Genomic DNA, 27,571 nt, shown 5'->3' with positions numbered 1-27,571 from the left:
GGGAGAAGGGTGTTCTAAATCCCTTGGGAGTCCCAAGCGGGGAGAAAAGCAGGATATAAATGCGAATTCTTGGAACGGCTCGGTCCAGCCCGCTGCCGTCTCGGTGCGGAATTGCGGCCCAGATGAGAGTATTCTGCTCCGAAGCTGTGCTGCCCCAACACGTGGTGTGAATTCGCTCATGTGGAGTAAGAGAAGGTGGAAAGGAGATGGAAAGGAGTTTAGAAGTGCTAGAAAGGGGAACAGGAGGAGAAGAACCAGTCAGAGATGCCGATTCAGCGTAAGAAACCTGGACGGAAAGCACACAATTCAGAAAGCAGGACTTCATTTTTGCACCACGCCCCCTGTTTAAAAGCAGCGAAAGGGTGAACTGGAAACAAGCAGCAACTGGGAAGGAGTTAAAACGTCACCCCCGTCTTCATTCAAGGCACTGTCACAGCAAAGCTTTCTGCCAAAGCTGTCAGCGGCGCTGGCCCGAGTTCACCTTTACCAACAGCGTAAAAGCCAACATGCTTTTATTTATGAAATTACATCCAGCTGGAAGTGAGGTTCTCTCCCCATAAAACGATGCTGTGGTTGCTTCTAGAAGATTCGTGCCTAGATCCGTTTTTTTAAAATTGTAACACGAGGGAAAACATTCTGCAAATAGAGGCAGGCGCTCCCCCCTCCCACCAGGACTTTTACAGCCAGCCGGTCATGTTAAGATCACCATAATGTGGGTTTCCTAACACACTCTCAAGTATTCACACATTGCTCCCTGAGTCACAGGCTCTGCCTTTCTCTCTCTTTCTTCGCGCTCTTGGGCTGAAGCCGTTCCTTTTACGAAGCGTGTGGAAAAGGACCAACAATTCATGAATCAGAGATTCCCTTTCCCTCAGGGTAAATGCGACTGTGTTTTCTTTCCTCTTCTTTTTCTCTGAAGCGTGCCGTTGCCTCCAGACCGCGTGTGGTGGAAAACACGGGGGCCATCTGAGAGAAGTTAATTATGGGGGCCTGAACAGGCGGGGAACTGTGGGTAGACCTCATTTACCCACAATGCAGCTTTTGTGGAGGGGCTTTTCCCTGGCCTGCTCAGGGGGGCAGCGTTTTCCTTGAGGTTGCCAACGCAGCGTCCTTTGAAAACCTACTGCAAACTCGCCATTTCCTTCTGGGTCAAACTGTTCCATGTATCGCTAGCCCGCACACAGGACCCCAAATCTGAAGCTGGCTTCTTTTCCTCGACAGCGTTTGGTGAGCGGCCAGCTGAGCAGCTGAAAGTGGCAGAAAAGTTGACTGCCTTAGCAACTGGTCTGGCTTCTCCTGAAATCATTTCCCCTTTTCGAATGTTAGCAGGGAAAGGGGGGAAGCATGCCAGTCTGAAATGGATCTTGTCGAATCGTTTGCGGAAGTGGGGCGACGTCCAACTGGATGACTGGATGGGAGGCGGCTACGCGGGGCCGCTGTCATCTTTGACTGCAAGGAGGCCGAAGCCAGGTAGCGATACGGGGACTCTGCAAGACAAGCCACAGGAATGTGCGTTAGGTTCCTGAGAAGATTGTTCTCGCTATGAAAGCTCTGAGGGCTTGCAGATAGAACCAGCTTTAAAGCAACCCCCGCCCCCACCAAAAATCTGGACAGGAGGAGTTTGGATTCATATCCCCCCTTTCTCCCTTGTAAGGAGACTCAAAGGGGCTTACAATCTCCCTTCCTCCCTCCCCCCACAACAAACACCCTGTGAGGTGGGTGGGGCTGAGAGAGCTCTGAAGAACGGTGACTAGCCCAAGGTCACCCAGCCGGTTCGCCAGACAAGCCTCCACAGCTCAAGTATTTGTATGTGTATATATTTGATGCATTATAGTTGCTTTTTACTGATAAATGTTTTACTGTAATTTATAATGCCAATAAAGGCTTCTTCTTCTTCCCAAGTAGCAGAGCAGGGAATCAAACCCGGCTCTCCAGATTAGCGTGCACCTGCTCTTCACCACTACATCACGCTGGAGAAAAGAGACAGAACCCCCTCCCCCCCCGGCCTCCCACGCTCAGTGCTTGACTGGCAGAAGAAGGGGGCAAAGCCAGTGAGAGCTTGCTCCAGCATTAAAATCCAATGGAGGTTGCCCCCCCGATGGTTCTTTGCCCAGCGCAGAAACCCCAGATTTGGAGCTCTTTGCTCAGCGCAGAAGCTTGTGGTGCCAGGAAAGATGTCAGCGGGCCCCATTAGCACCCACAAGCAGCATCCTGGGGACCCCTGCGCTAGGGGTTCTTTACCTGTCTGTCCCTGGTAACAGAATGATGCAGAGCGCACGCTCTGGCAAAGCTCCGTAGAGCTTTTTTATCCGGCGGTCGTGCGCCCGCATCGCGCTCTTCAAGTCTTGCTCCTGTGTCGGAAAAATGCAAAGGCTTGCATTAAAGTGCCTGTTGTTCAAACAGTTCGCAAAGAATTATTTTGCAATGAGTGAGGACGGTGCACGGCGGGTCCCGGTTTCCTCTAAAATTCCACCACGTTTCTGGGACAAATGTACTCAGTGAAGTAAACCCCAGATTTGGAGCAATTGTGCTTCAGTAAAACGAAGAAGGCGGGGGCCGCAGCTCGGGCTGGAGCACCAGCTTAGCAAGCCAAAGGTCACAGTTCGAATCCTCGGCCTCTCCCGTTAAAAAGGATCGAATTATAGGAAGCAAACCCTTCCAATAGGTCAGTGTGTCCAATAGGGTTTATTCTGACAGGTGGTGGCTCTATAGGGCCTGTGAGGGGCTTGCTACTAGACACCCTCTGCTGCAAAGCATATGCACGGCTATGGAACCACCACTGCTTCTTAAACTGAAGTCTTACTAAGGGCCCCATATTGCTGGATCTTATGATCCACCAAGATCAGTGTTGTTTACTCTGGCTGATGGTTCTCTAGGGTCTCTGGCAGGGATGGAGCTTTCATTCACCTGCTACTTAGGACCATCATGATAGAGATGGAATCATAGAGCTGGAAGATATCCCAAGGGCCAGCAAGTCCAACCTCCTCCAATGCAGGAACGCATAATCAAAGCACTCCTGACAGATGGCCATCCAGCCTCTCCTTAAAAACCTCCCAAGGAGGAGACACCAACACACTCGGAGGCAGTGATTTTCACTGTCGAATAGCCCTTACAGTCAGGAAGGTTTTCCTGATGTTTAGGTGGAATCTCTTTTCCACCACCTTGAACCCTTACTCCTTGTCTTAGTCTCTGCAGCAGCATAAAACAAGCTTGCTCCTTCACCAACATGACATCCCTTCAAATATCTAAACATGGCTATCATGTCACCTCTTCACCAAACTAAACATCCCAAGCTCTCCAAGTCTCTCCTCGTAGGGAATGGAGTCCAGACCTTTTACCATTTTGGCTGCCCTCCTCTGGACCCATTCCAGCTTGTCGCTATCCTTCCTGAATTGCGGAGACTAAACAAGGGACTTTCTACATGCCGGCTCTTCTTCCCCATGGAATCCAGCCCAGTTGTGTCTCGGAGGGTGAAAGCAGAGCAGCCAACTCACCAAAGCAAGAAGCTGTTCCTTTGGTTGGTGGCCCACCTCATAGGGCAGCTGTGGAACGGTGGGCCATCCGCTGTTTTGAGTCTCTTGGCAGATCCACTGGTGGAGATGTGGCGGTGTCAAAACACCCCTGCTGTACAATGTTCCACCCCTGGCGGCCTGCTTTTGTATGATTTTAAGGGCTGCGGAGGCGCTTTCTACCGTTGGAAACCCTGCAACAGAAATGCAAAACAGGCATCGGATGCTTCGCTTAAGATTCTTTCATTTCTTCAAGCTGGGCAGCTTTTAAAGTGTGGATTTTCTAAAGAAGACTGGAAGGCCATTCCTCTCCATTTACCCTAATCCAGACTAGTATGGTTTGCCGCAAGCACAAACCAAAACACTTTGGATCACAATAAAACGAAACTCTGAAATGTCAGTCTTCAAAACAGTTCTACTGTTTGCCACTAATCCGACGCAAAATGATGATTAGGTAAGCCGGACAGACCCTCAATTCTGCCCGTGTTGCTGGGGAATTTACATGCCTCCGGTGTCTATCGGCTGTTGCTATTACCACATTTATTGGTTCTTTGTTTATAAATAAATAATGTTAGTCTGTTGCTGGTCGCAGTTTCCAAGTGTCCCAGCTTCAAGAGAGGGTTCCTCTCTCCTCTGGTGTGGACTGACCTTCAGCGAACTAGATTGGAATGCATCTCAATCACGGCATTGGCTGAAACACTCCCAAAGCATCGGACAGAAAGAAGAACCTTCCGAGCAATGGAACAATTAACCTCTAAGGGAAACTCAGCTCCCTCTGAAAGATACTAGCCAATCCTTCCTGATTAGAAACATAACAGGCGAGCATATTTCAAGGCCCAAGCTGCCTGGTTCGCGCTAAACAACCTTCTTATTTTGCTTCTGCAAGTATCGCGTGCTTCCGGGACTGAATCTCTCAAGCGCCACGCCTTGAGTACTTACTGAGAAAACAGTAATTTCTCCGTCTTCCACTTTGGGGATCCCTTGGCCAGAAGACAGACTTCGGATCTCCCACGAAACCCAGCTGCTCTCGCAGATCTGCCTCGCTGTGGGTCTCCTCCAGTCCTGCCACGTAAATCGCACCTTCGTTGTCCACATCCGTCTCCAGCTGTCTCAGGACGGCCTCGCAATCCAGGGTCATTTCAGTGACGGGCCTTTGCACCTGGTTGGGGAAGCAACAACTGCACCATCACCCGGTAGCACGAGGAATTCCCAGCCCGGCACTTGTAATCATGCCGAGCAGCTTCCGAACATCCTCCCAGCTGCAAGTCTGGTGCAAGAGAGAACATGTTGGGGGCTCCGCAGGACCCGTTTCTAGCTGAAATGTGCAGTGCAGAACAGCTCAGTGGTTAGTGCAGGCCTTGTGCAGATGCTGCTTTGCCCGCAGAGGAGGAGCTGTGGCTCAAGCAGGAAGCCTGAGGTGGAATCCCGGCAGCTCCCGTTCAAATGGCGTTCAAGGACCAGGGGATGGGGCAGAGCTCTTCCTACTTTAGGAGCGTACCTCTTTTGAGTCCATTTGCTCTGCCCACGAGACATCCTCCTAAGGTGCTTTCCAGCCACCTTTCCCCCAGTTCAAGAGAGGGGCGTACCTTAATACGAGATCCTGCCACTTCCGCCCCATCCAGATTCTCTATAGCAAGCTGAGCCGCCTCTAGGACTTCGTACTGGATACAGAGGTGGGGCTGGAGAAAGGGAAGACAGACAACAGAACGCTTTAAAACAATGTGAAGTCAACTGTGTTTCCATTTGATTTAATACATTCGTTTCGCGTCTGTACCTCAGGGAGGGAAAATCCACAGTTTTCAAAGGGGAGGGGGGACCCTTTCTGCCCACTTACCTTCAAGGTTTCTGTGACGACTCTAATTGACCGAATATGTCCGTAGTTCTCAAAGGTCTTCTTCAAAGCTTCCACGCACCAGCCCTTTCCGAACGGGCCCGCGTAAACCGTCAGCAGGCCGGCCAGCTTAGTCCGCAGCTGTGGGAATAAGGGTCATGCCTGAGGCGTCATAAAAACTAAAAGGAACCTGATTACCCCCAACGTTCCCCTCCTCTCAGTGAAACAGCGGGAAGCCAAAGCGCAGTTACGTTTGCTCTGAGGTCTGCAGCGAGGTGGGAGGTCAGGGGCAGTCGATCCGAAGGAAACTGAACGACGCTGAAAGACGACTTTGGCATCTCTTCCAAGGCTTGCTGGAGAATCTGAAAAGGGCAGAGTTTGAACAGGAGACTTGAAGATCGAAGACTGCAGGTCGGTGGTGTGAAAATCCCAGGGTACCTGCAGGAGCCCCGTTCGCCGACAGGCTAAAACTGCAGCTCTTAAACCCAGGGGCAGAGCCACTATGAAGACACAGTTTTTGAAAGGGCTAGTGCAGTGATGGCGAACCTTTTTGAGACCGAGTGCCCAAATGGCAACCCAAAACCCACTTATTTATTGCAAAGTGCCAACACAGCAATTTAACCTGAATTCTGAGGTTTTAGTTTAGAAAGAGGCTCCGAGGCATGTTACATGGGAGTAAGCTTGGTGAAGCAAGCGTGCAACGCTTCGAATGGATGAATCACAACCGTAGGAGGGTTTATTCAGAAGCAAGCCCCATTGCTAGCAACTGAGCTTACTCCCAGGTAAAGGATCATGCTTTAGTTTTTCCCATGAAAATCAGTGGGGTTTTCCACCACCACCCCACGACAAACTCTGTTCGTGCGTGCCCACAGAGAGGGCTCTGAGTGCCACCTCTGGCACCCGTGCCATAGGTTCGCCACCACTGGGCTAGTGGCTAGTGCTAATGCATAGGAAGCAAGAGCCCCGTGCACCCTGCCTGCTTTCATGCAATTGTAGTGCAAGACAAGGCTGCTCAGCGGTTGACAGTTTCTTCTTCGGCTTGTTCCCGACTGCATCATCCCGCTGGCCACTTCGCCTGAGTTTTCTGCTGCCACTTCCTGTCACATGACACTGGTGCCGGAGGACTTCCTGACAATGTACTTGCCAGTGAGTGGGCTCCAGTTGAAGACATCTGGACCAATGGGTTTGAAAGCTAGCATAAGGGCCTGCAATGGCTGCTGGAACAGGGTGGGGCCATTGCAGGGGAAAGCAGCGGGAATTTAATGGCGGGCTGCTCTTTTTCACCTCACGCTCCTCAACTGTGGTGGCAGCTGAGAAAGAGGGGCTGGGTGAAGGCAGCTGGATAGGCTGGGGTACTATCTCCCCTCTCCTCAGAGATTAATTATTCAAGTTCTCCAAATCAACATATGAATGAGGGCCATTATCACTCACTCGCTTGTGTTGGCTGTTGTCAGGGAAAGCGTCCGTCTGTCCTCCCAGAAGCAGAGTCGTTTGGCCGTGAGACTGCAAGATGTCCAGAAAGCTAAGGACGAAAAAGGAAACCAAAGTCCATTGGGTCTTATTTTTTTTAGTGCTCCCTTAGATTATAAAATATACAGCCTTGATTTGGATCGTTCAAGGCACACTGCCTTACAACAACCATACCAGGTAGCATGACATAGTGAAGGCAAAGGAACTGAGGTGGAGAGACATGTTTAAGACCTAAAGTATGTTCCTCGCAGAGGTGACATTCGAACCAGCGACTCCCCAACTTACAGCTCAAGTCTCTTAGCCAGGCCACTATTCTGTTATACTCTGTTTCACATAAAGATAATAGTTCGGTCAGTTGAGGTGCAGCGTTTTGAGAAAGTTGTATGCTTCCGCATTAGAATATAGTCCCGAACAAATATGAGAATTATTGTTCATTTTTACACACCGCCTTTGTCAAAACCGTTATTTTGTGCATTATTGAACATCGCACTTTGATACAAGAGCCTTCATGCCAAAATGTATTTTTCACTTCCAAACAGATGCGGGGAGCAGGGTTAGATCGACTCTGGAACGCAGGCAGAGCTACAACAAAGAGGTCCGGCTTGCTTTGTTCTGTGGCGAAGGAAAATACAATCTATTATCTTTATGTGGAACAGAATATACAAGAAGCAGCAATGAACTGCATTGCAGGGGGGAACTGATTTGCCCTGAGTAGCATTTTTAAAAAAGTAATATGTTTAATGTATTGTCAAAGGGTTTCACGGCCGGAATCACTTGGGTGCTGTGTGGTTTCCGGGCTGTATGGCTGTGTTCTAGCAGCATTCTCTCCTGACGTTTCGCCTGCATCTGTGGCTGGCAGCCACAGATGCATACAGCCTGAAAACCACACAGCACCCAAGTAATATGTTGCTTCAATGTGATGTTACTTGGTTGCCTATATACTGAAATTTGAAAGGAGCCATTGCTTATGTAGTGGAGGAGCCGTGGCTCCGAGCTAGGCTTACAGAAAGTCCCAAATTTAACCTCCAGCATCTCTGCCTAAAACAGTGATAGCGAACCTTTTTGAGACCGAGTGCCCAAATTGCAACCCAAAACCCACTTATTTATCGCAAAGTGCCAATATGGCAATTTAACCTTGGTGTGCTTTAAAAAAAACACCTAAATGCATCTCGGTTCCTCCACCCTAGGCTTGATCTGCCCAGGTGATCGGCAAAAAACTTGGGTCTGAGCATTTCCCCGGTGTTTGGAAAGGAACACATTTTGTTTGTTCAACCCCTCGAGCAGCAGCAGCTCGCCTGCTCCAGCAGGTCCTGCGTGCACCTGCTGCGTGCATGCCCACAGAGAGGGTTCTGAGTGCCACCTCTGGCATGTGTGCCCTAGGTTCACCACCACTGGCCTAAAAGGACTGGGCAGTAGGGGACATAAAGATCACTGTATAAAACCTGGGACAGCCAGTCTGAGTAGACTTGGACAAGCTGAAAGTCTGAATTAACATTAGGCAATTTCATGTGTCCATGTAAACAAAAACACAGGCAAAACAGGCAGCGGAAGGAAGGGAAAAAGCTTTACTACTGGACGGGGGTCTTCACCCACTTTGGGTTCCCGTTGGTTAGCTTTGTCAAGGTGGGTTTCGTGGAGTTGTCCGCTTGGCTCTGCCTCAGCAACCGGGCTTCCAGGTTCAGCTCTGCTACCTCGGAAGACATAAAGTCAATTTACAAAACGCTTGCTCCAAAGTTCACAGGGAGTCTGTGTTGCACATTCCTAGTCTCGGGGTTCCACTGGCGATGTCTGGGATTTCGCAGAGGTTTCCCACGTGATTGTGGTACCCAGTTCTGATTCGGTAGGAAAACCTGGGGATCGTAAGTGGGATGCTGGTATCCAGGCTTGCTGTCTCAAAGTCAGTGGAGTCAATTCAGGTTATGAGCTGGGTAGTCCCCAAGCTAGCCTGATCTTATCAGGCTGATGTCAAAAGCTAAGCGGAGTTGATCCTGGCAAATATTTGGATGGGAAACCTCCAAGGAATCCCAGGGTTGTGATGTGGAGGCAGGGAATGACAAACCACCTCTGGGTGTCTCCTGCCTTCAAAACCCCACTAGGGGTCCCCATAAGTCAGGTGTGAAATGAAGTAAAGGTCACCATCTTAGATGGCCCCCATTGGGCAGAATCATGCAGGGCCCATCTCTTAACAGCAGTTAAATGGGGCATCTTGGGAATATCAGAAGCTTGGAAAGAGCAGGGGAAACACCCCTTACTTTCATCTGAATTCAGTCTCATCTTGTGACTGGCAGTGGCTCTATCGGGTAGAGAAAAGATTTTAGCCGGAGATGTCAGGTGTTGAATCTTGGCACTTTCTGCATGCCAGGTGAGTCTGAGGGTATTAGGCAGAAAAAATGCCTTTCCAATTCCCTGGCATTTGAGGTTCCGGAACTGCAGATGCTGGGGACCAAACCTGGAATTGGACATGTCTTCTGGCACGATGTGACACCCGCTGCACCTCCAGAAACACTGGTACTTAATTCTACTGAACCCCTTACAGGCCAGCCATCAACATATTAAGTGAAGTGAGGCTGTTCAGGCATATGTCTCCATGAAGCAGTGAAGCAAAGGTGTTTGAGTTTAGGGTATTTGGGTTTAGGGTGTTTCCCAAAACCCAAAACCTACATCATTAATAATAAGGGAAGTTTGCAGGGCAACACTGACACGAATTGTCTCCTCTGTGGTAGTTACAGGCAGAGTTTTAACATCTTGCGGACTTCTACGTGAAAAAAGGACACAACCGTGGGAAAGTCACACACCTTTCTAGGTCCCCGGTTAATGAAAAACTGGGTCAGTTCGAGGGCGCTTCGGGCATCTTCGGTTGGATCGTGACCCTCTTGGTCTGTGCGCTGGATTTCTTTCCTTGGGTGTGGATAAAGCAAAAGCCGTGCTGGTAAGTACAGGGATAAATACGAACCATTCCGTGCCCACTAGGGGAGCATTCTGCCATAGAATACCGTCACTTCATAATAGAGTTCCAGTCCTTATAAAAAAATGTTTTGTCTCAAACTAGAGAGCACTTACGCTGTGTGTATGGGAGGGAATAACCTATTCCCTTCCCCTTGGTTGTGTTCAGAAAAAGCCTTACCCTAAAACTGCTTCTGCTAGGAATTTCAGCCTGAATCTTTTTCCTCCCTTCCGGGCAAACAGGAGTGATGTGTCTATCACAAAGGGGTGTATCATCTGAAAGAGAAGAGCAGGTGTCAGAAATTTGGCTCAGAAGTTGCCTGTAGTGTGCGGCTGTAATCTTGAGGCTGTAAAAGTAACACTGTGATAGACCTTCCATCCTCGGCCCCTTTGGCTAATACAAACTATGAAAACACCACTTGTGGAGAGAGAATTCCCTTTTACTTTCCATTCCTGTTTCCTTCTTAAAAGGTCCTTCAACTGCAGGTAGGAAGTGCTCCCCATACACTCGCATGCAAATTCCACAAGAGGGGGCCAAAACCACGTGAAGAGCTCTTGGGGGGGGGGCCTCACCGAGGTTATGATGGGTTCCGATCTGATTTGCCCACCCCACCCATGGAAGAGAAGAATCTCCATTCAGCAGATACTTAACAATTTCTATAGCCTCGAGGTCAAAATTAATCTAATGACCGACTAAAACGCATCGGAGGAAGGGCGTTTGCCAGCCCGAAGTCTGGATGCTTCCGGGCGAGGTTGGTGGTGACTGAACGAAGCAGTTTGTGGGTGATGCCAGAGAACCTTCAAAACCCAATCAAGAGGGTATTTAGTCATTTGAGGCAACGTACAGCTAGTAAAGCCCAGATTCTGATACAGTAGGATGGTATCTGGACCGTGGCCTTCAGTCATTCTTGTTTCAAAAGGCCAACAGTTCTACACAAAATTCACCTTGATGTGGGACCAGCCTTCCCAAAAAATTGTAGCCGACGAGGTTTGTGACATGTTTAAAATGCTAAAAATTACAGGTTTCACTTCAGACACTGCAATGGGTAGGGCTCTGCTCTGAGGACCCCAATCTATGGGTTGAAGAACACAGGCCCAAGGAATTTAGCACAGTATTCTGCTGCCTAGCCACAGATCTGGCCTTGCATGTCAGCCCTCCAATCACATTATCCCTGAAAATCCGAAATAGTTTCCTTCCTTTAAACTGAGGCTGGATGAACATATGTTGCGAGTGCTTTGATTGTGTGTTCCTGCATTGCAGGGGGTTGGACTTGATGGCCCTTGGGGTCTCTCTCTTCCAACTCTATGATTCTGTGAATTAAGGCTACAAACATACCTTGTGAGGTAATTCCTTATTGGCAACGAGGGCTTTACGAGCTCATCCATGATGCAGTGGCCGCTGGCACCACGGAGATTCGTGTGAGTTCGGATCCTCTGTCAGTGAGACACTGGGCAAAAGGAAAGAACCGTTCAGAATGGCTCAGGTTTGATTGGCCCAACAGTCCTTTTTCGCTATTGTGAGAGAATTAACCTTGTTGGTTTTCCATAGTTCCTAAAAGCAAGGAACGAGTCGCTTTGAACGAAGGTTACACCTCCAGACTGCGAACAGACCCGAGAAGGTTCCCTGTGGCAAGAACTTCAGAACTTTTTCAAAATCCAGTGTCTACATTGGACTCTGACATCCCTTATTTTGCACAGATCAACCGTTCTTTGTCAACAACAATTACCATTTCGCAGTCGAGTCCGAAGAGGGGGCTGTTATCCGAAAGCAGGACCTTGTGACCAAGGGAAGCAAAATGGCTGCAGTCACTGGCACCTGCAGAATGAAGCGGAGATCATTTTTTTTCAAAGCACACCATCACAAGAGCCAGTGTGCAGCACAGAGGCTGACACACAGGATATAGAAATGGGTCCAAATCCCAGCCCAGTAATGAAGCACATCGAGCCAAGGTTCAGCAGGAGGGCTGGAAGGCTGGAAATAGGTCTGCAAGTCTTTATATTCCTCAGCAACCACTGATTGGCCCTCCAGCACCACCTGACTTTCCAGGCCAGGAAAACTGTGGGACTGCTGTGCCCAAAACCGTCTGTACTCCCCTTCTCTGAACAGTGGCTGCCCTGGTGCTATACGAAATCATCGCTGATCAACAGGGCTCCTAATTCAAATCCTAGACAGCCAGCGTGGTGCAGTGGTTAAGAGCGGTGGCCTCTAATCTGGAGAACCAGGTTTGCTTCCCCGCTCCTCCGCATGGACGGCAGACTCTTCTCTGGTGAACTGGGTTTGTTTCCCCGCTCCTCCGTATGAAGCCTGCTGGGTGACCCTGGGCCAGTCACAGCTCTTTCAAGAACGTTCTCAGCCCCGCCTACCCCACAAGGTGTCTGTTATGGGGAGAGGAAGGGAAAGGAGCTTGTAAACCACCTTTAGTGTACTTAAAGGAGAGAAAGGCAGAGTATAAATCCAAACTCCCCTTCTTCTACCCTGCCACCTCCAAGATGTGCTTTCTTTAGGCTGTCCTACCCATGATGCAGAGTTTAGCAGGCATCCATACACTTACCTTGGCACTGGACCCTTTACCAGAATACCTGGGAAAACATTTTAATGTGTTCAAAGCACATTGCAACAGTCACCTTCTAGAGGGTAGTTGTGGCGACGCATCTCATCCAGGGTTAGAATGTAACTGGAAAGCCCACGCTTCTCTTCCCCATATTTCTGAATTACCGGATCATTCTTCAGTTCTGAAATAAGGAACAAATCAGGAAAGTTGGATGGGAGCATATGGAAGCTGTTTTCAAAGCTCTTCTAGGGAAAACCAGACTTTTGCATAAGTTTATCAGGAGTTCCTTCAAAGAAATGAGAGCCATTGAGGGAACAGGTTCTCCCACAGTCGGTGGAGTTCACAAACGGGTCGTGATTCTCTTGCAGTGTGCAAGATGAGGAAGAAAACGGCGGGTAGAAAGTGGCTCTTGGAAGCTTAGCGACAAATCTGGCTTTGCCTCTGCATAAAGGGCAAAATGGCCATGAAATACAGGATACATTTGTGAACATGGAAGCTACAGTACAAATCTAGTGTTAACTGAGGTCAGATTCCTGCGATCTACGTTGAGGAGGGAGACACTCACGTGGAGTGACCTTTGCCAAGTGGGACCTAAAGACTACAGGAAGTTTAGAGGGGGGTTCCCCTTCAAAAAGTTTGAGAATAAAATAGAACCGGAGGGAATAATGTATGCTTCTCCAAGATCAGTGTCTTGAGTCTCGATTACATGGTGTTTGGAAATTCACACGACACAGTGGATTAAATTACCTTCTCTGCTGAGCAGTGACTTGTTGTTGCTTCCTACGCCCCAGAGCCTTTCGGTAAAACCAGAGACTGGTGGCAAAGAGAATCGCTATTGACAAACAACACAGCACGTCTTAAACAAGAGACAGATAAAGGAATGAATGCACAGGTCAGAAAAGGAAGTAACAATCTAAGTTGATACAGAAGACGTCTTTTGATGGCTGCTCTCCCTGTTTTGAAACTTAAAACTTAGAACCAGGGGGCATTCATTCGAAATGCTGGGGGGAAGAATTAGGACTAATAAAAGGAAACACTTCTTCACGCAACGTGTGGTTGGTGTTTGGAATATGCTGCCACAGGAGGTGGTGATGGCCACTAACCTGGATAGCTTTAAAAAGGGCTTGGACAGATTGATGGAGGAGAAGTCAATCTATGGCTACCAATCTTGATCCTCCTTGATCTCAGATTGCAAATGCCTTAGCAGACCAGGTGCTCAGGAGCAGCAGCAGCAGAAGGCCATTGCTTTCACATCCTGCACGTGAGCTCTCAAAGGCACCTGGTGGGCCATTGCGAGTAGCAGAATGCTGGACTAGATGGACTCTGGTCTGATCCAGCAGGCTCGTTCTTATGTTCTTATGTAAAAATAGATCTCTGGGGAAAGGCGTGTTTAAGGACCATCTCCGCCTGTATCAAACTGCCTGTGACTCGTGATCCATGCTAGGGTGGCCTTAACCACTAGGCAACTAGGACGCCTGCCCCAGCCCTGTTCTAGGAGGGATCCCGCCTCCCAGTGGACGAGGTGGAAGAGCAGAGTAACCTATGAATCTGACATTTTTTCACATGAAATTCACATCTGTACTTCAAAAGCTTTCCAACACACACAAAGATTAAAAAATTCACTAAGTTACAAAGTACGTACTCCATAAGGACTCCTGAATATTAACACTTAGAAAGTTTATTTAGCACTCGATCATTAAGCATCCCGACAAAAATAAATCTACATCATGATTCCTAATTAAAAGTCTCCCTTTTCTGTACCGGCTCTTATTTTAAACAGCCCTCACCCTTCAAAACCACTAGCCAACAATTTATTTTGTTTCTGTTTTGCCTGCGTACTCTATCAGGGGTCTCCGATCGTCCATAAATTTAGTCAAGTGCTTTTCTTTTGAGCTTTAAAGAAACCAATAAACGTTAGGTCATATATTTACTTTTGTGCTGGGGTTTGACTGAAATAGTTAATTTGTTCAAAAACTGGATGAGGGCAGGAGATGGCGACATTGCAGGAAATTGTTGGTGACTAAAACCCGTCTCTTTTGCATCCAGCTGCTTACTGCATTAATGACCTTGACTTCCAGAGGGGGGGGGGGGCGGCAGGGAAAGCTCAGCCTAGCGTCCTGTTGACAGACAATGTCGACTTTCTTTCCTGGAAACCCGGCTCTGAACTGGAGAAGTCGTGTTTTGCCTCTACTGGTAAGCGCCCTCCCTCCCAGGAGGGTGATTAATGTCAAAGCATCCTGTGCAGAGAAAATAAAAAAGGGCGGCAGGGAAATGAAAGGCAGCTTTTGTTTGATTTGGGAAGCGGTCTTCTTTAACGTGGCACCTGATTCAACACTCTAATCTGGAGGAACCGGGTTTGATTCCCAGCTCTGCCGCCTGAGCTGTGGAGGCTTCTCTGGGGAATTCAGATTAGCCTGTACACTCCCACACACGCCAGCTGGGTGACCTTGGGCTAGTCACAGCTTCTCGGAGCTCTCTCAGCCCCACCCACCTCACAGGGTGTTTGTTGTGAGGGGGGAAGGGCAAGGAGATTGTAAGCCCCTTTGAGTCTCCTGCAGGAGAGAAAGGGGGGATATAAATCCAAACTCCTCCTCCTCCACTCTGATCTGGTGCATTCTCTGTCAATAGCAGTTCAATTACTGGGCAGCATCTCCCAGCCTTCCCTGCCAGGGTGGTTGTGTGGGCAGCAATGACCCCCAGCCTAACTCATGGCGCTTTCATAAAAAATGCAGCACCAGCATGGTGTAGCGGCTAAAGGGCTGGACTAGGATCAAGAAGACCCAGGTTCGAATTCCCGCTCCTTCATGGAAAACTGCCAGCTGACCTTAAGCCCGCTGCTCTTTTTAAAATCTCACAGGCTTATTGTGTAGATAAATCAGGACGGAATGATGCTGTAAGTTCCTTTGGTCCCCGCTAGGGAGAGAAGCAGGATATAAATAAGATTACCTTGCTGGTCTACCTTGTAGGTCTGTTGCGAGGATTACAGTGTACCCATTAAACATTCTGAACACAAACGATACTATATAAATTCACAGTGTGTTTTAGACAACTCCGGGTTTCATCCAGATTTCAAAATGCAGGAGGCCGGGGTGGGGAGAATGACACACTTACGTGCCTGAAGGTTTTGCGGAGATGCTTGAATTGCGTGTAAAACCTGTAGAAGTGGAGCTGACTCACTTCGTGAAGAACCACCACCACCGTTCCAGCCAGATGCCTTCGGTGACGAATACAGCACCATCTGCAAATCAAAGAAGACGACAAGCTGCTGGCATGATTTTAGAGTTGACGAAACTTTTCCTGTTGGACAGTTAGGTGTAGTGGTTGGAGCACTGGACTGGGACAGGAGCAAGCCGGGAAGATTTTAGGCTGAGTGCAAAGGAAAGGGAAGGAACGCATCACAAAAACGTTGTGGTGTGTTTAGGTTGTCTGAATGCCACCACAGGGGGAGGAAATCTAATAATGAAAGCAAGACTATGCCATAACAAACAGCTCATCTACAAATATTAGAACCATGTTGAGGAAGGGGTGCTTGGAATAGCTTTGATTCTTCAGCATGTATAGAACATTAAAAGAGCCTGCTACCTGGGCTGAGCAGCAGCTTGGCCTTTTCCCAGCGCAGCATATTTTAGGAATTCGTACAGTTGGTCGTAGCTGATTTTGCAATCTTCCCCAAAGGCTTCAGTCGACAGGCGGGGTTTCTTCTCCTGAGAAATGAGAGGAGAGGCTGTGAATTGTTTTATGTAGAGGCAGCGTTTCAGGATTCCGGCCACCCTGACAGTAATGAAATCCAGAAGCGGACAGCTTGTCTGGCATAAAAGGACTCAGTTTTTTTAAAAAAAGCCCCCGAGAACAAGTCGATCATGCAAGATTTTAGTTACGCAAAACTAAGGTCGCCTGGAAAGAGTTTAGCATAAACAGTGCCGGTGCCAAAGACTGCCATCAGACACGCCGTTGGCAAAGCTCGCAATCTCAGCCGAGCAGCCTCCAAATGTGAAACAAATGCAGCCAGACGCTCTTAGAAAATCACGAAACGTACAAGTGAAACGTGTTCTCCTTTTCTCTTGGCTAGGAGCTCACCGCCGTGTTTCAACTTTTGCAAAGCAAGGACATATACTGGGGAACTCTTTGCGGTTTTAGGCCAGGGGTCTGCAACCTGCGGCTCTCCAGATGTTCATGGACTACAATTCCCACCAGCCCCTGCCAGCATGGCCAAGTGGCAGGGCTGATGGGAATTGTAGTCCATGAACATCTGAAGAGCCGCAGGTTGCAGACCCCTGTTTTAGGCATAACTAATCTTTGTGAAGCAGTCCTGATTTAGGCACCCTTACCTATAAAAGCAAGAGAGGCTAGGTTTGAAAAAAAAAATCGGAGGTTACCATTTCCAGCATCCTGTCCGAGAACCTCGGCCCACTGCACCTGCTAGGTAGAAACCCCAGGAAATGGACCGATGTTCAGTTCGTCATCTTGGGCTTCTCCTGAATACTGCCAGCCAAGTCTTAGCAAAAGCATCGACTGGCCAGACTGTAAGGCGGGAGCCTGGCATCTGAGAAGGCGCGGCTGCAGTCTGGTACGGAGGGAGGGGGATGGAGTGATGGGGGAGTGATGCACTTTCACTTTGCCTAGGGAACCAAGCAGAGGCGCCCAGGGCCAGGTGGCCTTATCTCTTCCACACATTCCTTTCTCTCTATGTGCTTTGTAGCTTGGGTAGAACACGGGAACAGGGAAGTTGTTAGGGGACTGATATAGAGTGTGTAAGAAAGCCATGTTAGGAATTGGCTTTCGACCTCTTGCTAGCTGTTGTCTGCCGATAAAAAGACTTTTGAACTGAATGTTGCAGAGTCTGAGTCGGATACAGATCCGGGGCTTGACACAGACTCGGGAAATCAGCATATTTGTGTCTATCTAAAATGTTTTATCTAAGGACCTCAGGGTTACATGCATCGTTCTCCCACCTTTCTTTTCTCACAACAACCCTGTGAGACGGGTTAGGTCCAGAGAGAACACCCAGCCAAAGGTTACCTTAATAACAATGGTTCTCAACCTTCCTAATGCCGCGACCCTTCAATACAGTTCCTCATGCTGTGGTGACCCCCAACCCTAACATTTATCCATTTTACAGATGGGGAACACTGATGCAGAGAGTCTTAGGCAACCCCTGTGAAAGGGTCATTCGACCCCCCAGGTTGAGAACCACTGCTTAATAACAACGTGGAGATTTCACTCAGATCTCACTGTAACTCTCTAAACCATAAGTGTCAAACTCAGGCCCTCCAGATGTTCATGGACTACAATTCCCAGCAATTGGCCCTGCTGGCATGGGCTGACGGGAATCGTAGTCCATGAACACCTGGAGTTTGACACTCTTAACAGATGAAAGAGGAAGAGGCAAGTGAACCATAGCTCAGCGGTAGAGCTGCTGCTTCCTACATAGCAGGCCTCCGTTCACTCCATGGAATTTCAAGGATCTCTGAGAGCAGATGTGGGGAAAGGCCTTTCTCTGCTTGCAGAGTCCAGAGGGCCACTTCCAGTCAGAGCCGACATGGCTGAGATAACATGGATCCATGCCTACGACAGCTTCACATAACAGTGGCATTCCCACTGCACTGCCTCTTCTGAATTGTAGGGAAGTACAGGAAAAATACAGCTTGTCACCAACTACCGTAGTTCTGTGCTGGTTCCGACAAGTGTTCCCTTCAGCGAGTTTCCTTTTCTTTTTGGACTCCCGGGTTTCTTTTACGGCTTCCTCATCTTCATGTGGCCTTTTGCTTTTCATCGCTTGGACTGCTGCGGCCATTTTGTTTTGAAGCACAGTTTAAGGTGGATCGTACCTGAGGAGAAAAATCATAAACATGGTGTTTTCAAGGCAAGAGAAAAGCGGAAGTGGTTTCCCATCTGAATACCAATCCTGCCTAGTTTTTGAGCTCTGATCAGATTGAGCTAGCCTGGGCTATTCGGGCAGCCACAGAAATAAAGTAAATAAGTCGTACAAAGATCCCAGGCCACCTGAAATTAGTCATGCCTGCAGCCCTTTGCAAAGAAGGCAGCAGCAATATCCTATGTTTTACAACAGCATTTACTTTTGATTTAGTAAAAGTAGTTCCTTGTGCAAGAACAGGGGCGTTACTGACCCATGGATAACATCACATCATGACATTTACTAGGCACACTATGTTGATGGGGTGGTTTGCCATTGACTTCCCTGGCTGTCCGTACTTTATCCCCAGCAAGCTGGGTACTCATTGACCTCGGAAGGATGGAAGGCTGGGTCAACCTTGAGCCGTTTCCATTAGGATCATATTCAGGTCATGGGCCCAGTTTGGACTGCAGCTTACCACTCTGTGCCAAGGGGCTGTTGATTTAGAAGCCAAGAAAATGTTGGTTTTGTTTGGATAAAGGAATATTTCTACAACAGTGGAGCAGTAAGGCACCTCAGCAGTCATCTAGAAAACTGACATCTACATCCCCCACTCAGTGGCCCTTGCTCTATGCCCGCAGAAAAGCAAAAATCCTCCAGGGGCACTGGCCAATCTGGCCTGGAGGAAAAGTCCTTCCTGACCCAAAATGGCGAATGGCACGGTTCCACAGTCAGTGGTTCAAAATAGCTCACTGAAAGGATCATCTGCTCTGACTGGCAGTAGCCCTCCATAGTCTCTTCAAGAGTAAGGATGCTGGTGCCCCAGATCGGATGCTCTGCCTGTTCTAAGCCTCTTCCATCCCAAGAAACAAATATGGCAATGTTATTACCTGGGAGTAAATACACTTTAATACTTCTGGGTAAGCATGCGTTTACTGTTTAGCTTTGCAATTGTCTTCTAAACGTACTCCCACGAGCCATCTCCCCTCCAGGGACAAAAATATAATCATCATTGGGGACAGGAAGAGCTCATTGTAAAATACTGCGATCAACGCATATATGATCACATGAATCTATAATTTTAAAAAAGTCAAAGCGAAAACCAGCAGTTTAATGCAAAGATTTTTAGATGAGGCTATAGTCATGCTGCGAATAAGCCTTCCGATTTGATAGGCTGGCAGAAATGCACCCTGCCCTGCAGCCACGTGCATGATGCGGGGCGTTCCCCTGGCTCTTTCTCTTCATTTCTGAAGGGACCTTCCACCCCTCCACCCCGTTCAAATAAGGTCCCAAAACAGGGAAATCGTTTACAAGAGGAAATCTTCACCTTCATCAACCGCTCGCTCCTTTCTTATAATAAAACAATCACAGATCCTGCAAACGAGGAAAAGTCCAGCTCGGCAATCGGCTCCCTCTGCCTGAGCCGGTCGCATCAGAGCCGGTCTCGCTGTTTCCTTTGAAATTCCAGGAAGTAGGGTGGGCAGGCAATACTATCCGAGCTTCCGATGGGATCGATAGGAGGCGGGGTGTCCAGGCCCGGCGGGAGGTTTGAAATGGACGGAGTGGCTGGTTGACAGGGGTGGGCGGGGCCAGGGCATCGCGAGGCGCTGAGGGGAGCCGTCACTATGGCGACCAAACGGCTAGCCAGGTGAGGCCTAGTGGAGGGTCTCATGCCTTCTCTACCTGTTGGGTAGCAGGGAGTTTTGTAATAGTGTTCAGGTAGAAGGAAGGAGGGTGGGTTTTTTTTTTACATTTGTTTGTTTGATTAAAGCGAAGGTTGCAGATAGTGGCGGGTTTTATTGTATATGTCGTGACTGTTGTAAGCCACCTTGAGGAGAAGAGCTGCCTATGGGCAGAGTCAATAAATAAGTAATAAAATAATATAAGCAATCAATAACAACAACAACAACAATAAATAACGAAAATGTCGGATGCCACTTTGCTCTCTCAGTGAGATCCAAATTAGTTTTGTCATGAGACAGTGGCTAAATCCCTTGTCTTGCATGCTTCAGAAATGTACCATAATCCCTGATTTCCACAAGAAAGGTAGATGTATAAAATGTCCCCATGTGGATTCTTCACTGTGTTTAATGCAGCCTTATGAACCTATAGGTTACATTTATTGGAAACAACCTTGCTTTATGTGTAAAAGTCTGTTCTTTTGTCACAATGAGGACTAGAATTTTGACTATTATGTATTTGCCTCACAGGCAGCTTGGAATTCTTAGAAGAAGTTCCAAATCGTCACCTGATGGTCAGAGTCACAGATCTAAACTGAGTGAGTGCCACATCTGTTTCACAAGGTGAATGTTTAAACACTCCTGCTGTTTCTGACAGAAGCGTCATGCAGTTCCTTTTGTGCTGCAGGGCAGGTGTTCGGCTACTTAATCATCATTGATTTTGAGTCTACGTGCTGGAGAGACGGGAGAAAGCATTACAGCCAAGAAATAAGTAAGTGGAGGTTGACTCTTCGGAAGGATTGTTTCTGGACAAACTGGAGAATTAAAAATGAGTCTGTTCAAAGATTATTTGTGCAGTTTGTTTGTTTTTATTGACTACTATTTTAGCTACTATGATATTTGTGCCTTTATATTTGATGTGCTGGAATGATCAGTGGAGCTGTTTTCAAGATAATTCTCTCTGATTGTGTCTTGTAGTTCATCAGCCCATTCAAAGCAGTCTGCATTTGTGCCTGCAGTCCCAAGCTTTGCAGGACTTCTGTGCATTCATGAAATACTACATACTAGATGCCATGTTTTTCCACAACATGGGATACTACCGTAGTAAAATTGTTCTCAATACTGAAAACTATTTAGATCAAAAGACTTGCAAACCTCTCTGTTAAACTGAGCCTTAGCTTAATGCTTAAGGTAAAATGGAAGTGTTTATGACAATATGCTTTTCTCCCAGTTGAATTTCCAGCCGTTTTATTAAACACCACAAATGGAAAGATTGAGTCTGAATTCCATATGTACGTCCAACCTCAGGAACATCCAGTTCTCTCTGAATTTTGCACGGAGCTAACAGGTATCACACAGGTAAGAACAGTTTTGATTCTGTTTGTTAGAACAGCAAAAATTTGATTTTGAATTAAGTTGGATTTAGTGAATAACAATGGCCTTTTCCCCACTCACTGTTTGCTGTGCGCTACTCTCGCCGAGTAGCGCGGGGTCCAACTGCACTCCCCACTACAGGGGCGGCTACAACGCAGCCGCCCCGACTCTGCTGCTCTTGCACCCCCTCAGCACGGGTCATTCTGGCGCTGCTCAAAACGGCGCCTTTTGATGACCCTGCGCAGGGTGTGGGGCAGTGGGGAAGCCCGGGAACACGACCCTCGGGCTAAAAAGGTCCTGGACCAGACAAAACGGAGGTCATTTTAAAAGTGGGGAAACCGCCAATATTTTCAAGACTGGGTAGTACTGCAGGTAAAAAAGAACCTTCTCTCTAAAACTTAAAGGCCTCTTGTTCTCTTGTGTTAAGAATCAAGTCGATGAAGGAGTCCCTCTGCCTATATGCCTGTCTCAGTTTTCTAAATGGATTCAGAAGATACAAAAGGAGAAGAAAATAATTTTTGATTCAGCTCTTCCAAATGTTGCTGCTTCTGAAGGGAAACTATGTGCATTTGTTACCTGGTCAGGTAATTTGCAGTACTTTCAAAATAAATTTGGTGGGGGTTTATTTTAAAAAAATCAAATTTCTTCTCCCAAAACCCAGGGCCTATTAAACGTAATAGCACTTTTTATCACTCAGCCTGATGCAGAGAAGAACGAACTAATAGCATTGTGGGGTTCTTGTCTCGCCGAAAGACAGAAGCTCCGTTGTGGCCAAATACTTCTTGTGGAATGCTCCATTTTTAGGTCTGCTCCTGAAGAGCCATGTCCACCGCAGAGCATTCCACAGGAAGAAGAGGACTATTTGCTCACAATGGAGCTTCTATCTTTTGGTGAGGTGAGGTTCAGTAGTTGACCGGAGTCATGAGGCTTGGGCAGGCAGAAGAAGAGTTTGGATTTATATCCCCCCTTTCTCTCCTGCAGGAGACTCAAAGGGGCTTACAATCTCCTTGCCCTTCCCCCCTCACAACAAACACCCTGTGAGGTAGGTGGGGCCGAGAGAGCTCTGAGAAGCTGTGACTAGCCCAAGGTCACCCAGCTGGCGTGTGTGGGAGTGCACAGGCTAATCTGAATTCCCCAGAGAAGCCTCCACAGCTCAGGCGGCAGAGCTGGGAGTCAAACCCGGTTCCTCCAGATTAGATACGTGAACTCTTAACCTCCTACGCCACTGCTCGGGCAGTGGCAAACCATCTCTGAACATCTCTTGCCTTGAAAACCCCTAATAGGAGTTTCCATAAGTCAGATGTGACTCGGCAGCAGCAAAACAAGCAAACTAAAAAAAAAACCACATACGCGTATACACACAGACAATAATGGGTTATATCCTACCACTCCAGCATTTTTTTGCCGGCATAACAATATTCCTTCACCACAAGGGGCTCTCTGCCAGAGGCTTTGGCCTAAGAAAGGCCATCAGGGAGATGTCAGTCAGCATCTGCCTCTCAAAAAGAGAAACCAATTAAAAATGTGAACATTGCACTCTGCAAAAGCCACAGGGGCTCCGAGCGGGTGGATGCCTGAATTGGTGCAGCATGCAGGCTACCAAAATGAACCCCATTTGACTGCTGTGGGAGCAAAGTATGAAACATCGACGGCAACGTTTCTCTGTTTCTTATTCAGACTGGGATCTGGGGGTTTGCTTGCAATATGAATGCAAAAGGAAGCAGTTGCGTCAGCCAGAGATTTTACACTCCTGGATCGACCTCAGGGCCACGTACAAGGTAGGAGCACCAGTGGAGTGGGAAACACAGATCTGCAAAAGAAAGCCAATGACCCATTCTCTACCACCCAAATGTATTTCCAAATGAAGCCCCTCTGCCCCTCAAGAAACTAGCCATGCTTTAATTAGATAACATTTTTAGAGAAAAGGCATGGGTTGCTAGGTATCTTTTGTCATTCTTTCTCTCAGCTTGGCTTTTTACCATGTTGCTGTTCCTGCAGTGTATTCTTCCACTGATAGTTTGCATAACCTTGCTGGGTTGGCACTGCCTGTGGACCTTCTTTAGTACATGTTCTGCTTTTTGCATGTTAAACACACTACTGCGTTAAGCATCTCTTAATGTGTGTATTCCTTTACTGCTGATAATTGAGCCGCAGCAGTAGCATAGCAGTCAGATGGTTATTCTGACTGTCTTTAATTCTTTTTGTGACCTAAGCTTTCTTATGGGCAACACCACAGTGCGGGAATTCTCTTGGCTTTTAAAAACATTAGGAATGTAGAGGGAGGGTTAGGTTAGTTAACTCCTTTTGGGTATATTGTTGGGGACTGTATTGTGTTTAGAATAGACGCTGTTATTAAGTTAGTAAAGTTTGTTAGTTAATTGCTGCTATTATTGTAAGGGTTACCGTTAGGTTTAATATGTCCAGAAGTTTAATAATAAGTTCGTATATAGTCGCCATCTAAGATGCAATGTTTAACTCATCTCATTTGTTTATTGTTTATTCATTGCTGTATTGTTTTATTTCTTATATATTGCTACTGATGTTTGTTGTTTATAATGTTATGTTACGTTTATTGTTGCTCGTAATGCTGTTTTATAATGCTGTTATTGTTACTGCTTGATGTTTGATTGTTGTTGCTATATTTATTGATGCTGTATTTTGTTGTATCATAATCGCTGATATTTGAAATATTGTTTATTGCTGTTGCTACTTGATATTATGATTATTACTGTTGTGATGTTTATTGATGCTATATTATGTTGTTGTTCACCGGCCTGAGCCTTTCGGGGGAGGGCGGTATATAAATTTAATTACCAACACTGGTTAGAAAGGTTTTGGGCTGGGAGGGGGGGTTATCTGCTGGTTGACTTCTCCCCCTCCCACCCTCATTTTTTCTGTCTGTTTTAACTGAGCTTTATTTGTGATGATGGTGCTTTGAACACCAATGTAATTGTTCGTGAATGGAAGGCATTCTTGTCAGAACTAATCCTTTTTGCCTGTCCCTCTAACCCTAACAGAAAAGGAACTAACCCTTTTTGCCTGTCCCTCTAACTGCAACTATTGATCTCCCCAGAATCTTGGTTCTGGGAGAGCTGGGGAACAGCAGAACGAAAGTTCATAGTTTTAATTAAGCATTTTAATTGTAAACCATTTGGCGGGGGGAATATCGTACAATTAAAGACCAGGAGCAGCAGTGGCGTAGTGGCTAAGAGCAGGTGCACTCTGATCTGGAGGAACCGGGTTTGATTCCCAGCTCTGCCTCTTGCGTTGTGGAGGCTTATCTGAGGAATTCAGATTAGCCTGTACACTCCCACACATGCCAGCTGGGTGACCTTGGGCTAGTCACAGCTTCTTGGAGCTCTCTCAGCCCCACCCACCTCACAGGGTGTTTGTTGTGAGGGGGGAAGGGAAAGGAGATTGTAAGCCCCTTTGAGTCTCCTACAGGAGAGAAAGGGGGATATAAATCCAAACTCTTCTTCTTCTTCTTCTTCTTCTTCTTCTTCTTCTTCTTCTTCTTCTTCTTCTTCTTCTTCTTCTTCTTCTTCTTCTTCTTCTTCTTCTTCTTCTAAAAACCTTTTAATATCTGAGATGTTAACACTGCTATGCAGTTATCAAAATGAAGAGCACAGCAACCAAGCTAGCAATTGCATTTATCTCCTTCTAGCTCTTTTATTCAAGGAGGCCCCAAGGATTAAACGGCGCTCTGCAGGACTTGGGGATCGTATTTGCAGGACGGGAGCATTCTGGTGAGTGTTGTTTTTCCTGTTTCTGGGACAGCTGAGAAACTTATTTTGAATCCTCTGCAACCATTTCTGGTAGACAACACCTGTTGGGTTTTTCCAGCTTTGAACAAAATAAGCTAAGGTATATGGAGCAGGTAGGGATAGGATAGCACAGGTAATGGATAGCCTACCAAGGAAATGTTTCTTCGGCTCACTGCCGCTCGAGATCCCTTTTTAACTAGCAGGGCCTTTGGTGGTACCTATGACCTTCCACATGGAAAGTATGTGCTCTCTTGTCGAATTTGTGCTCTTGTCACCCTGTACTCTTTGAAAATTGGTTGAGGGAGCGGGAAATGGAACTGTCGGCCCATGTGGCGTTTAATTTACTGAGGCAGACAGTGTGACACTGATTAACAATTCTGAATCGATTTTGTGAAAATCCTTGTGTCAGGCCAGGTTTAGGCCATGTTTTACCTTCTCTTGCTTAATGTACGTGGACATTTACAACCATACGATCCCTGGTTTTCTGAAGGGCTGGATGATTCTCGGAACACGGCTCACCTTGCCTGGCGGATGATCCGCGATGGATGCGTGATGAAAATCACTAAATCTTTGCATAAGGTTAGTGGTTTCTTTCTTCTTGGCGCCTGTCCTCGAAGAGCACAGACTGAGTGAGGACTTTGCTGAAAGAACAAACTTCAATGCTCTGATCTTGATACCGATGTGAAGGATTCCGAGGCAGATGTTTCTTGCTTGTCCTAGCCTCTCTGTTTCTGTAGTTCCCCTCCCTTTAAAAAACCTATTCATGTGTTTATGGAATCTTTAGGCACCTCCAGGAAAGAACTCTATTGCCAGATTTTTGAATGCAAAGCCTACCGAGGCCAGCCCCTTGGGGAGCAGCAACAGTGCAAAAACATCGGGGTTGGGTAAAAACGGGGACTGTGAAAGCACCTCGTCAATTAAAAATGACACTGGAGAAGAACAACCGGAGTACGCACCAGTGTGTTTGTATGGAAGCATCCCAATTTTGTCAAGAAATGGGTCCAAAACCGCTGGCTGCGGCAGCGTTCCAAGTTATTTGACTCCGCCTGCTGGCCGACTCCATTCCCCTATTGGCTGTCTTCAGCCGTCCTCTTTTAGCATCCAGAGTGGACTAAGCAACAGGCATCTGATGGCCAGTGCCCCGGCACAGAACGCAGGGCTGGTGCTGGTGTCCACTACGCTTTCTTCCATCAATGATTCCGATATGGACATTGGGACTACTTCTGATTGTCTGTCCATGCTGGCCGACTGGGAGGATTTCCCATTGATACCAGAATCTGACCAGAGTTCAGAAGGCCTACTGTTGGAGGACCACTCGGGCATTGGGAGTTCACCGGTCTCCGGAGAAAGAACAGATGCGAGCGAGTCAGACGTGAGCAATTTGCAATCCGAAGGGGCTCCTGAAATGACTCTGAACGAGGAACTCTCTGAGTCTGTTGTGTACAAAAGTCCAAATACTACGATTTATCGCAAAGGCACAGCTCCAAGCAAGTCTTCCAACGCTTCTGTTTTTAAACTCCCCGCTGCAAAGACCAACACAGCTTCCATGTCATCAAATGGAGACTGCCTGATGTCTGCTTCTGAAGCTCTGAAGAGGAAGCCGTCCAGTCCACCGCCTGCTCCTCCAGGAAAAAAGCCACCCTTTGACATATACAAAGACAAAGATGCACCATCCATTAACCCTTTCAGGCGCTCAGTATCGCGTCCAGTGCCTTGCGGCATCTTAAACTCTTCCAGCAATCAAAACCGATCTTTCAGGTTCACCGAAAATGGGAAAGTGACCCCGCCTTTATGCAAATGTGGTCGGAGAGCTAGAAGGCTCCAGGTATCCAAGGGGGGCCCCAATCATGGTAAAGCGTTCTTTAGCTGCCCAGTGGGAAAGCAGGAAGGGAACCGAAAGAGTTGTGGCTATTTCAAATGGGAGCATACGCTTCTAAAAGATAAATGCACGCTTCCTTCCTCTCCCTTCAGCCCTGTCGGGCTACCATCCCCTGGGACAACTTTGCATTCATCGGGAAACATTCAAAAGAAATGTCTGGGTCTCCGACCTTCTATGCGAACGTGACAATGCATCCACAGTTGGCCTCGCTTACTGTGTGTGCGCCTGCAAGTTGGGAGGTTGCTAAATTTGGTTCCCCAGGGGCATAATTGTCCCACAGGTTGTCTGGGAAATGTTTTAGGAAGCTGATGGTGCGAAGCTACAAGAATCAAAGGGAGAAGGATGAACCAGAGTGGAATAGACATTTAAACATTCCAGACTCTGGAGGGGTTGGACTCTGTGATCAGGGTTAATTGGAACAAAGAAAGTTCCTGGGTTTCCTATTGCAGTGTATTTATTTTTCATACAATCCGAGCTTACGACCTGTGTGATCCTTTTTATGACTTGTACAGCTGACATTGTTAGATAACTGGAGCCATGCACCCATTGTGGATTTAAAGAGCTGAACCATGGGGCTTTAGCCCTGTTTCTGCCTTCATAAATTATGTACAAAGTAGCCATCATGGTTTTAACCTTTAAATTTTTTTTAGTCCTTTATTAATAGAATGAAATAAAAACTTGGTGCTTTACAAATTAACCCTCAGTTGGCTTTTCCC

General features: G+C 47.4%; 2 protein-coding genes across 2 annotated transcripts; one reads left to right on the top strand and one right to left on the bottom strand.

Annotated features, from left to right (window-relative positions):
- Positions 1-495: 495 nt before the first annotated feature.
- REXO5 (RNA exonuclease 5) lies at positions 496-19,570 on the bottom strand. Its single transcript, XM_048492375.1, is given in 22 exon segments — positions 496-1,487; positions 2,242-2,351; positions 3,495-3,703; positions 4,449-4,668; positions 5,096-5,188; positions 5,344-5,481; positions 5,592-5,702; positions 6,772-6,862; positions 8,380-8,501; positions 9,606-9,708; positions 9,935-10,029; positions 10,406-10,457; positions 10,459-10,551; positions 11,090-11,159; positions 11,162-11,201; positions 11,481-11,569; positions 12,379-12,486; positions 13,053-13,137; positions 15,417-15,543; positions 15,888-16,009; positions 17,965-18,133; positions 19,487-19,570. Coding segments are annotated over 21 exon segments (2,277 nt in total). The 5' UTR covers positions 18,100-18,133; positions 19,487-19,570; the 3' UTR covers positions 496-1,423.
- Positions 19,571-19,698: 128 nt separating this feature from the next.
- ERI2 (ERI1 exoribonuclease family member 2) lies at positions 19,699-27,552 on the top strand. The gene is made up of 9 exons (XM_048494698.1): positions 19,699-19,807; positions 20,370-20,437; positions 20,527-20,610; positions 21,070-21,197; positions 21,640-21,796; positions 22,890-22,990; positions 24,877-24,958; positions 25,467-25,555; positions 25,761-27,552. The coding sequence occupies exons 1-9, from the start codon at positions 19,785-19,787 to the stop codon at positions 27,039-27,041; spliced, it is 2,013 nt and encodes a 670-aa protein (XP_048350655.1). The 5' UTR covers positions 19,699-19,784; the 3' UTR covers positions 27,042-27,552.
- Positions 27,553-27,571: the final 19 nt, after the last annotated feature.

This window comes from Sphaerodactylus townsendi, linkage group LG04 (assembly GCF_021028975.2).
Source record: "Sphaerodactylus townsendi isolate TG3544 linkage group LG04, MPM_Stown_v2.3, whole genome shotgun sequence".
In the NCBI taxonomy this organism is placed as follows: domain Eukaryota; kingdom Metazoa; phylum Chordata; class Lepidosauria; order Squamata; family Sphaerodactylidae; genus Sphaerodactylus; species Sphaerodactylus townsendi.
The sequence above is the reverse complement of the archived record's forward strand: the minus strand, read 5'-3'. Positions and strand labels throughout refer to the sequence as shown.